Source organism: Sceloporus undulatus, chromosome 2 (genome assembly GCF_019175285.1).
Source record: "Sceloporus undulatus isolate JIND9_A2432 ecotype Alabama chromosome 2, SceUnd_v1.1, whole genome shotgun sequence".
Classification (NCBI taxonomy): domain Eukaryota; kingdom Metazoa; phylum Chordata; class Lepidosauria; order Squamata; family Phrynosomatidae; genus Sceloporus; species Sceloporus undulatus.
Window position 1 is genome coordinate 43652010 of NC_056523.1, and position 12146 is coordinate 43664155.

Sequence of the window (12146 nt, forward strand, 5' to 3'; positions counted from 1 at the left end):
TCCCAGATCTTTTTTTTTTTTACGAATGGTTTTGAGTTGCATATAAAAACATATATTTGAAATGGAGCTTTTCCACCTCATCTTATCTATTGAAAACATGTTATCTGGAAGTCCATAATACATTGGAAGGAACACTGCCCCTTGCAGTCTACAACTTTATGCGCATTCTAGCATAGTGCAGCTTATGTTTTCCTTGTTTTTCCTTAAACTGAAAAAAAAGGGGGGGGGGAAAACCCTTTAGGCTCCATCATTTGGCATGGCTAATATGCCAAAATCCAATTGTTACTTCCAGCTAATATAGACCCATTCAATCTATTATGAAATGGTAAATTGTGGCCTAAATACCCTAAAGGCACCAAATCCTATCTGTTCTTAGAAGCTAAGGAGGGAAGGTTCTGGTTAGAACGATAGGAAACCATCAACGAATACTAAGTGCTGTGTCAGACTGGCAAAACCACTTCTGAGCATTCCTTGCCTAAGAAAACCCTGTGAAATTTATGGGTCAGGCAAGTTGAAGGCACCTACACATTTACTGAACTGGTGCTGTGAATGGAAAAATTATGTGAGTTCCTCAGAATAAACCTGAATTGTAGAAGGTTGGAGCAATGTTAGTTGTACTGTTGTGTACTTTATTTATTGTGTTTTTTATTTTCTCAGTTTTTGTGTAATATTTTTCTAAAATGAACAGTGGAGAACATAAAATTGTGAAGGTAAGTTTCTTGGATTTGAGATAATGGCCTCTCAATCTTTTTATGGTCTAAATTAGAAACTTGAGAAACTGTTGTGGGCACCACCATGAAAAGAAAACCCTGTGAAATGTATGTTGTTGCCATAAATTGACAGGTGAATTGAAGGCACAACCACTCACACACCAGTAATTATGGAAATCCCATTGGTTCAGTAGATCTCCTTTTGTTGAAAATTAGCAATTGGCTTTAGGCCATAGATTGATGGAGGACTGCATTTTCCTGGACAAAGGGTTCGAGAGTATGTTTTAGAAAGTAAGATTCAAAGAAGTGGTGCGATAGAGATAACATTGTCCCCATTTTAGTACTTGATGCCAGGATATTTAAAATGCCAGTTCTTTGGATCTTCTGTGGCGAGGCCCACCATCGGTCAGTATACTTTTAAGCATGTTTTTTTATTAGCCCTGTCTCTAGTGTTGTAATCGGCATTCTCTAAAATTTTCCCAGGGCTTTTCACCCTATGTTTTCTTTAAGTGCTTTTTTCCTTTTCTTGCCCCCTTCATAGATCCTCGAAGCAGTGACAATGCAACATATCTTCATGAATAATTTTCAGCTTTGCAGTGAAATTAACGAGCGAGTGGTTCAGCACTTTGTACACTGTATCGAAACACATGGAAGGAATGTCCAGTACATTAAGTTCCTTCAGACCATTGTTAAGGCCGAAGGAAAATTCATTAAAAAGTGTCAGGACATGGTCATGGCTGAGGTGAGAAAACTGTACGAATCTCATGTTTTTGGGAATATGATCTGCCTTAGAAAAATCTATGAGATATGAAACTGATTTGGTGGATAGTAGGTGATTCTGTTAAATGTCACTTTTGCAAATATTAGAAATGATTAGAAATGGTATCGGTGAAATTATTGTGAATTTATCTTCATGAGTAAACCATATAAATATAAATGTATTATTATTATTATTATTATTATTATTATTATTATTATTATATAACCTTCTATAGGTTTTTTAATCTGAATAATAGAATTTTAGAGATGAAAGAGAACACAAGGGCCATCCAGTCCAACCCCCTCCCATGAGCCATAAGAGAACTGGATATTCTATAAACACACCTAAATTACCATTCCTGTTTTGTCAAAATGTTGTTGGTACAAGATCAGGTAATATCCCTTGATGCTGTCAAAACTTTATCCTGGAACATTTCACAAATTGAACAGTACTTATCATAAGTGGTTACTCTATTACTCTTGTAAAGCTGCTATCATGATTACTTGGGACGGATGGGGAAATCATGGTGGAGATTATGTTGGATTTGCAAGTCTGTTTTACAAAGTCCATGTAAAGAAGACACCATTGGACATGGTATCAGGCAAAGAACAGCTTGAAAGAAAATATATCCTCACTGAGGAGAATTGATATAGCAGGAGTGAAAAACTTCATGCCCTGGGCTGAATTTGGCCCTTTGACTTTCCCCTGACACCCATGCCCCTTTGAACATTACAATGGCCCAGTCCAGACGGGCTGAAAAGGACGCACTCCTCACGTGCGAGGGGTGCCTTGGGGCGGGGCTTGCATGTGATGAGGGTGTCAAAATGGTGGCGCCCTGTACAGACGGACAGCGCCATTATGACGTGCCGGACGCATAGTGTCTGCACGTCATGGAGCCATTACAATGTTGCGAGTGCACCACTGGTGCACTGCGATGTCATAATGGCGTCTCAAGAAGAACCCACTTTTCGCAGGTTCTTTTTGGTCCGTGGGGAAGCCCCACGGTCTGGAGGCTGCGACTTCCCCATGGACCAAAACTAGGTGCTGGGAGACCGTCCTTTTTGGGCGGTCTGTACCCCACCAATATTTAGTAATTTCTTAGCTTTTAAAATCATATTTACTTCATTCTAAAAGGTTGAAATCTCTATCCTGTGGCTTAATTATTGTCAGTGAGAATCTTAATTAAAAATATTTACCCTGGTAGTGCTGGTGTTTGGTCTTGCTCTCATACCACCCCAATGGATTGTGGATCCTGAGAACTTCTGTATATTGAATTTGGACCTTTGCTGAAAAACCTTGTCAGATAGGAAAGTACTGAATGCTCAGAAGCTATAGTCTTTTAACTAATGTATATTGCCCCCACCCCATTCTCTGGCTTTGCTTCGCGAACAAAGATTCAGGAAGGACTCATGCCCCCACCCTATTAGTACAGAGATATCTCAGTGGGTTTACTCTTTACTGTGTGTGCACAGGATTCCACTCACTGTTCTTTTAAACAGTTTAAAATGAGAAGTGTTTTAGAAAGTCTTGCTGACATCTAAGGTCAGACAAGTGGTGATCATAGCTTTGTCACCTCATGTTTGAAATGCTTTCCTAAGGAGAGCTTGCCTGATACAGTTGTCCCAGTTTGGCACCATGTGAAGATATTGTTGATTTAACCAAGGATTTCAGTATGTGGAACCCTCCATATCCATGGATTCTGCATCCATGGATTGAACCATCCACGACTTTAAAATATATACATTTTTAAATCCAAAAAGCAGACTTTGATTTTGCCATTTTATATAAGGGATGCCATTTTACTACATCATTGTATATAATGGAACTTGAGCATTCATGGATTTTGATATCCACGGGAGTCCTGGATACCCACCCAAGTGGATACCAAGGGCCCACTGTATATTTATGCCATCTGTTGGGTTTTATCAACTGCTCATGGGCTACTGAGTTACTGCTGTGAACACTGTATGCATTTTATTGTATTTGTTTTTATTGTTAAAGTAGACACCACTTTTGTGCTTAGCAAGCAAGTAAACCCATGAGATCAGAAATGTAATTCATTTTCTGCCTTGGTAGTCCTGTAAAAATCATTAAATCCTCAAAGAGATACATCAGAAAGCATGGAGATTTGGTGCAAAAATTAAGATGTTGATAGGGCAGTAAGCAATATTTACATATTTTCTCATCTCTAACATGAAACAGCTATACAAGAAGACAGTGATCCCCTGCCACAAGATTTTTTACACTTTAGAATCTTTGTGTGATTTTTTTTGTACAAACCCCTGTGTCTTCACGCATGTTTTGTGCAGAAAATATTGTGTCTTGTGCATAAGATACGTTTTTCTGTGCACAAACTTAGGTATAATGCTAGTGGAATTTTTCTCAAATATCTCCCAAAATTCAGATGCTCTTGTAGTCTCACCCCCTGGGGAGGAGGGGGTTGAAATCATTTGTTTTTTGTGTGCAGTAATGGAATAGTCTAAGATTTAAATCCCTATGTACTAGTAATGTAACACTCTTGTTTTGGTAGTTGGTCAATGCAGGGGAAGACGTCCTTGTTTTCTACAATGACAGAGCCTCTTTCCAGACACTAGTGCAGATGATGAGATCTGAGCGTGACAGGATGGATGAAAACAGTGCTCTGATGTATCATATCCATTTAGTGGAGCTGCTGGCAGTTTGTACTGAAGGGAAGAATGTCTATACGGAAATCAAGTGCAACTCTTTACTCCCTTTGGATGACATTGTTCGAGTTGTAACTCATGAAGATTGCATACCTGAGGTAAGATACTGTTTTATGTGGTGGTGCTGTTAAATGCTGCCAAACTTCACATATTCATATGCCAAAGCTTAAGAACAAGATTGAAATGTTTTCTCCATCCTTAGTTTTGCTGCTTACAGTGTACTGAAATAATCATCATCTGTTTCTTTATAAAGGTTAATCTTTAGTGGTTGGGTTCCTGGTTCTTGTATTTGAATCTTTAGACTTTGCATTATCCCTCATGGTAGGAGAAATCTAGAAAGGTTAATGTATCAAGTAACTAATTGTTTATAGTTATGGGTCCTCTCCAAGGTAATTAGTTACCCTCATATTGGAGCCCTGGTGGCGCAGTGGTTAAATGCCTGTACTGCAGACATTCACTTAAGACCACAAGGTTGCAAGTTCAAGACCAGCAAAAGGGCCCAAGCTTGACTCAGGCTTGCATCCTTCCGAGGTCGCTAAAATGAGTACCCAGACTGTTGGGGGCAAATTAGCTTACTTGCTAATTAGCTTACTTGCTGTTCACCGCTATGATCCTTGGAATAGCGGTATATAAATAAAACAAATTATTAATTATTATTAATTATATTTACATTTTAAAAAGTAATTTGTTCCCTTATTGTTTAAAAGTAACAGTTATAACTACTGTAGTTACAGTTTTTATTGTTTTTCAAATTTATGAGAATATTACAAGCTGTTGACTTGTGGTACAAAACACTCCAAGGCGCACATCTCTGTAACGAAAGTAATTAAAAACGGATGCAGTTATACCGCAAAAGGAGTAACATCTGGCAGTTCATGACTCACTTAAGATATCTTATCAGTGGAGTCATGCAGATGGGGCAAAAGGCACTCCCACCCCAATTACACTGAGACTGCAGCGACAGCATGGACCAGGTCCTGATTTGGGCCACATCCATAGTCCTGAACCAAGCCGCCAGAAGAAGCAGGTTATACCCTCTCCTTTTGGCCTGGTTCTTCTTGCCTGGTGTGGCATTGATGCAGCTTCCAGCTATGTTTGGGGCATGCCACATCTAAATGCCATGCCCCCAATGTGGCCCGAAGGCAGCACTTTTGACCTTTGTCTTTTTCATTAAGAGAAAAGTAACTCATTATTTGTATCTAGCGACTTGTAGATTCCATGGCAGAGTTTGGATTAAGGATACCTTCATATTCTTGCTTCAGATTGGAAAATAAGATCTGGTTTAGGATGATATGAAAGGCTGTTTTTTTTTAAAAAAAATGTTGGTTAATTTTCTTGTATTTCATCATCTGGTCATTTTGAGGGTAATGTTTGTCTGTGTGATGTAGTGATTTGGGAATTGGACTGCAACTCTGGAACCAGGGTTCAAATCCCTGCTTGGCAATGGAAATCCATTGGGTAACCTTGAGCAAGTCATACTCTTTTAGCCTTAGAAGAAAGCAAAGACAACCTTTCCCCTGAACAAACTTTGGCTAGAAAACCCCATGATAGGTTTGCCCTAGGGTCACCACAATTTGGAAAAATGTAGACATTGTTATGAAATTCCCTTTACTTTGTCTTCCAGGAATGGATAGCAATACAAAAAATCCCCAATCAGTACAATGGATTCCAAATAAGTACACATTCCTGCCAGAGTTAGTTCTTCAACAGGCCTCTATTTTAAATTTGCTAATTACCTGGTATATTTTGTTATTGTGTAACAAGCAGTGAAAACAAACAAAAATTTTCAACTAATGCCTAACTTAAACATTAGACAATACCTTGTATTTGGGTTTTTAGAGATTGCAGTTTTACTCATGCATTGTTTTGATGTATGTCTCTTTTTCCTCCCTTTATGGGCCTTTTTCTGAGAAGTATTTTATTTCTGTTAAGAAGATCTAAGGGGTAAACCTGTATAAAAGTACTGATTCATTTGTTATCATGTTGAAGCACAAGATATACCCTTGTCTTCCATTTTTCCTAAAGCACTGGAAAAACTCAAGAAGCAGAGTTTCATTTCATTTACTGTAAATTGAGGCTGGGGAATCTCTGGGCAGGCAGCCAGATTTTGATGAGATCTACCTTGCTTCCTTTTTTAAAATTAGAGGTAGAGGTATGTGCATATATATGCTTGTGTTTCAACCTTTCATTTCCTACCTGCAGGTTAAAATTGCCTATATAAACTTTCTAAATCATTGCTACGTAGACACAGAAGTTGAAATGAAAGAGATTTATACAAGCAATCACATGTGGAAACTTTTTGAGAACTTCCTTGTTGATATCTGTAGAGTAAGTATTTCTTTTTTGTAGCAGGAAGTATTAAAATGCTAAGTTGCACAGTGTAGACACAATACTGACCACTAATCAGGATATTTATCATGAAAACGTGTATGCCTCTGTTTCACTTGGATCTTTTGCCTACATTTTAATACATACTATTACTGAAGATTATCACACTAGAGCTGTTTTACAGTTTAAAAATGCTATTCTAACATTGTTAAGCGAGAACGATTCAATTGTGATATTAAAACACTTACTTTCACACTGGTTGCAATAATGGGGCATTAACAATTCACAAGCAGTAAAAAGTACAAAAGCCCTTTTACATTCTACATGTTGACAGAAGTTAGCAGAGAGAAAAATGGGTCTTCTCTCTCTGCTGAGGGACTCTCCTCATAAATGCAACTGGGAGACTGGGGGATTCAATTTAGGAGATTATCCTCCTGTTGCATCCTGGGACATGTAGTTTAGGAAGGGCTATTTAGAATATTCAGCCAGAGAGCTCTTAAGCTCACTGAACTACAAAACCCAAAATGCAGCAGGAGGCAGCCGAAGGAGTTAAAGTAGATTAGCCCTGTTTAAGGGTGTACTGCAATAGTTACTCTCTAGAAGTTTTAATGAAGAAATATCAATAGCGCTAATGTGATCAGTACGCCATTGATGTTTTTTTATTGTCAATGAGTTATTCCACTAGCACAGTGTTTCCATGACAATACAAGAATGATAGGAGGATGACGTTGTGTGAAAATCTTTGCCCATATTGAGAGTAACAATGCTCTTCTCCAACGCTTCTTACCCCGTATGATAATCTTAATAGTGTGCCTTCAAGTCATTTCTGACTTACGGTGACCTTAAGGCAACCCTATGTTGGTATCCTAGTCCAATTCATTGGCTCTTTTGATACATATACTATGTGCAGAGTAGATACCTGTGTAAGTCCTCAAAGACACCCCATACTGTCAAAGTTTCTAGGGTTAATTTTCACATCATTTGAGGAGATTTGGGGCTGTTTCCCCCCTTTCTTCTATTTTATGCTGCTTTTGAATTTTATGAGGGAGGGAAGAAGAGGCAGGCACAGCTATCCCCAGAGGCAGATGAAAGGCCCTCCCTCCATCTTAACTGCTACCACCCAGTTCTCAGAGAGTGAGAAGAACATGGGGCTTTCCCATCCAAGCCCCAGAAGCATATGAAAGACCCTTCCTCTATCTTAACTGCTGCCACCCTGGCCTTGGAGGGAGAGAAGAGACAGACACAGCTCCCCCATGCCTAGACCCAGCTGAAAGGCCCTCCCTTAATCTTAACAGCTACCATGCTAACCATGGATGGAGAGAAGAAGAGGCAGACCCAGCTCCATGATGCCTAGTCCAGAAACAGATGGAGGACTCTCCCTCAGTACCATCTGCCACCTCCCTGGCCTTGGAGGGAGCGAAGAACCAGAAGTAACCGGTGGATTTGATCCTCTTTCCCATTGCCATTCCCTTCTGTGCCACTGAAGTGTGCAATCCAATGTTGAACTGTATCCCCTCTGTTAAAAAGAACTCTCTTTCTTATCAAGGATTCCAACAGCCATTTCCTCCAAGCAGAGCTTCTCATTCCAGCTTGCCATTTGGTTTATCTTTTCCAACATCACTTCTCAATAAGTGGCTTCTGAGCATGCTCAGCCCTCAATGAGGTGTTTTGGAGCTGTGTAGCTTCTGCGTTAGCTCCCCCTCTCCACACACACCGAGGTTTCTTGTGCTTCTGAAAACCTCATAATCCCTCCCACTATGAAGCTTTTCACACCTGGCTCCAGCGCTACTAAAACGTCCTCCAAACGACCCTAAAAGGTGGGGAAAAAGCCTGTGTATGAACCCCAAGCACACTTCCTGAATAGCCATGGAAACGTGCCTCCCTTCTTTGCGTCCCTGAATCATGCCTGGGAGAGGAATTCCTCTGAACACAAAGTTTGCATTCAGAGGAAATCTGCTTCCCTTGCAACAATTCAAGAACGCTAGATGGAGCAACATTTCCATGGCTATTGAGGAAGCGCTCCTGGTGTTCAGACACAGATGCTTCCTTTCCCTTTTAGCTACGTTAGGAGGACGTTTTAGCAGTGATGCAGGCAAGTGTGAACATCTTCTTTAACTTCAACCTTGGTGGCACTTAACAGTTTAATTCACTGTTGGAAGGAACGGTGTATGAGTTGACTCGTATCCCAGGTATAATATAGTGCAATCCTACCAGATTTTGTTTATCAAGGATCATTAATTCTTGTGTTGCTGTTGTTGACTTTTAAAATGATTGAATTGTTTCACAGACTTGCAACAATACCAGTGACAGAAAACATGCAGATTCTATCCTGGAGAAGTACGTGACTGAAATAGTTATGAGTATAGTTACCACTTTCTTCAGTTCTCCATTTTCAGATCAGAGCACAACTTTGCAGGTAAGGAACTAGTGGAGACATCAGTATATAGACCAAAGGTTTATTTTGTCCAGCATCCTTTTCCTATATTGTCTATCCAGATGCCTATGCGGAGACCATAAGCAGGACACCGGTTTTTGTTCCCCCATGCAAATTTTACTGTGTTGCTACACTGTGTGTCATACTTCCTTTTGTCTGTCCTAAATCAGCCAGCATTCTGCTTCATTGAATGGTCTCCAGGATATCTAAACACCATGTATAATTTTTAAAAATATTTTGCAATGTGTACCCAATAGCTCACTTTTTTTCGTCTGTGCTTGGAACCTGTAGACTTTGTAAGCTTTTCTTCAGAAGGAGTTACTCCAGCCTCCTGATCATTTTGGTTATATTTTCCTGCACTTTCCTGATACATCAGATGCACCAACCATAACTGTTTGAAGAGTTGGCTACTCCATTCATATTTAAAATAAGGGGTTTGCCGTATGGACATTTTCATTTTTTGCTTCATTTATGAGCAATTAAAAAAAAAAGCAGTCCCAATATAAATCATAGAGATATTCCACTTCTCACTAGTGACACTTGGAGTTTTCCCATTTGCCTCAGATGCTGCTGCCGAATAACCACAGGAGACCGTGCTGGAGGAAAGGCCACAACTTTATTAAGCAAACCTTTGGTAGGGTTGGCACAAAGCATGAGGTCAGGATCTGCGAAATCAAACAACCCCACGTTTGTCTGATTAACCACAACCTGGCACCCACCAGGTATTGGGATGACCTAGGGGCTAAGGCACACCGTATGACCGCATCTCTGCCATGCGTTCACATATTCGCTAAGCCCCTAGTCACCAGGAGGCGCTCTCGCGTTATGGCTCCCGCAATGGCCATACGCCTGCCCTATTCGCCCCTGGGTCCCGACTGACTCCCAAACCAGAGCTCCGTAGCCCTGGTACCACACCGTGCAGATCCTGGCCTATGCTGCCGCCCCAAAGTTGTGACAAAAAACCCAAACCCAAGCGGTGGGTGGGTGGGAGAAGGCTCAGCTCCTCCTCCCTTCCTGCTTGGCTCCTAACCATCCGGAGCCAAGCGCCGACTGAGGGCCGGGGCTGGCAGCACGGCCTATATAGACCTAAGCCCCGCCCTCAGTACCACCTGACCAGGAGACTCCTCCTCCAGGCCCGCAGAACCAATCATCTGCCCTGGAGGACCGGAACTCCCGGTCACCGAGCCCAGTTCCCAGAGCGTCGCGGGGCGGAAGGGCCTCCCCTTCACCCCGCGCACCAATAGGGAGCTGGGGCAAGCCCCAGAGCACTCTGGGGCTTGTAGCCGTTCGCTGCGTCTAGCGGCAAAGCGGTCAGCCCGCCGAGTCGGGCAACCGCTTTTAACTGAGGCAGGAGAAGAAGTGCTTTACCCCCATGCCTCCAGTCATGAAGTTATATTCAGTTGTCAGTTTGGGTGCCATCTGTAAATGGGAACCTATAAGATATATTGAGTTGTATCTGTGCTTGTTGAATTAGAAGATGCAAGGCCCAGCATAGGCTGAACAAGGGCATGTATGTATGGGGCATGCAGGCACTTTAATTATGCACTGATATCATCTTACACCTGAACAATGTCCTTTTACGGCTAATCTGTAAGTAGTCATATCAGTAAGGGGAAGAATATTCATTCTTTCCCTGTTTTCCTTTGTGCCATTATATACATGATTGACTGCTCTTTTCTCCCTTCCCAGGGAGCTGTGGGTTGCTTTGGAAGCTGCCAGCTGCTTATCAGCTTCTGTCACAATAACAATGAATGGCTAGGTTTGATGACACTGTAATAGTAGAGGAAACTATGCAGGCAAATTCACTAGTTTTTGAGATAGTTTTAGTACTTTAAATATTTTCCCACATTTATTTACAGAAGAGGGCCCTTCTTAACCTTTCTACCTCCAAATTGCTTTAATTCTCATATTTAGCAGTGGCTAGCAAAAGCTAAGTGAGCTGCAACTACACGGTAGAATTAATGAAGTTTGACATTGCTTTAACTGCCTTGGCTCAGTGCTATGGAATGTTGGGATTTGTACTTTTCTCTTTTATGAATCTAATATTTCAACAAGGAGTTAATATGTGAAGGCTTTAAAGGTGCAGAAGGTAGGAAAAACCTATCCTCAACAAATGTTTTATCTTTATCTCCCACCACCCTTCAACATCATTGCCATTGACTGAAGTTAAAACATCTAGAAGACCAAAGGCCCTCTGTGCTAAATTCTAGTTAACCTTTTTTTAAAAAAACTATTTTTGATGGTTTGGGGTACTTTTAATAAATTGTGGTTTTCATTTTCTGTGTTCAGCTTCATGAAATCATACTGAACATGCTCTTTTAAAACATGTTTTCTTTCCTTTAATCCTTTCCCAATTTCTCCATATAACAGAGATCAATCTTTGTCAGACTGAAAGAGGTATTTTAAGTAGTTGCTAATGCTTTGTGTTTTTGTGTTAGTATCACCAACTTTCAATAGCTATTCAAGATGCTTAAGCTGTAGACAACAAACATGCAAATAATTTCCAAAATTGGTAGGTGTATTCCTATAGTTCAGATGAAAGCTATTTTGTTTTATTCTTCGTTGTAGAACACAAACATAGTATCTTTACCACATTACAGAAAAAATAGCATTACTGACAGGAAATGCCTGTAGAATTCTCATTTCCCATATTTTTTCGGTAGTAAAGCATGTACTTATATCTGATTGGCCCACATTTATTGACTGTCTTATTTTTAAACTTGAAGCTGGAAATTAGAAATTTACTGACATGCACAATGTATAAATAGTGTTTCAGAGTGCTGTGAACAATTAATTTATAATTAAGAAATGTTTCTGATTGTGAAATAATCACAGTGTTAATATGTTATTTGTTGATGATCTACTTCCTGCTCCTTTAATATTATTTAAATGTTGGTTATGTCACACAGCCAGCTGCTGGTCAGTTGTAAATAGAATTGCTTTCCTGTTAGCATCTTCTTAAAATCCAAGCTACAGACAAATGGTTTTCTTTCAGTTTTCCATTAGAAAATTATCGTATGCACTAGTACATTTTTAGCTTGACCTTCTGAGTTAATTGTACTATCTTTACCATTTTACAAGATATGTATAGCCCATAGCCTCCCAAAGGTTTTTGCTTCTCAAGTGTCTATCAGCTCTCAAACAAATAAATTATTTTGCTTAAAACAGCACACTACACCAGGGTGGGAACAGTATGGCACACAGCTGCCCAGGCCTCCCTGCCCTACCTA

General features: G+C 40.3%; 2 protein-coding genes across 6 annotated transcripts in view; one reads left to right on the forward strand and one right to left on the reverse strand.

Moving 5' to 3' along the window:
- The window catches only part of SUMF1 (sulfatase modifying factor 1), an 891645-nt gene that overhangs the window by 297197 nt on the left and 582302 nt on the right, over positions 1–12146 (reverse strand). The window lies entirely within an intron of this gene.
- ITPR1 (inositol 1,4,5-trisphosphate receptor type 1) overlaps positions 1–12146 on the forward strand; it is a 276298-nt gene that overhangs the window by 158817 nt on the left and 105335 nt on the right. For all 5 annotated transcript variants that reach the window (XM_042448619.1, XM_042448620.1, XM_042448622.1 and 2 more), the window contains 4 exons: positions 1252–1452; positions 4001–4252; positions 6357–6482; positions 8770–8898. In XM_042448619.1, coding sequence (XP_042304553.1) covers positions 1252–1452; positions 4001–4252; positions 6357–6482; positions 8770–8898 — 708 coding nt within the window. The remainder of the gene's footprint in view (positions 1–1251; positions 1453–4000; positions 4253–6356; positions 6483–8769; positions 8899–12146) is intronic.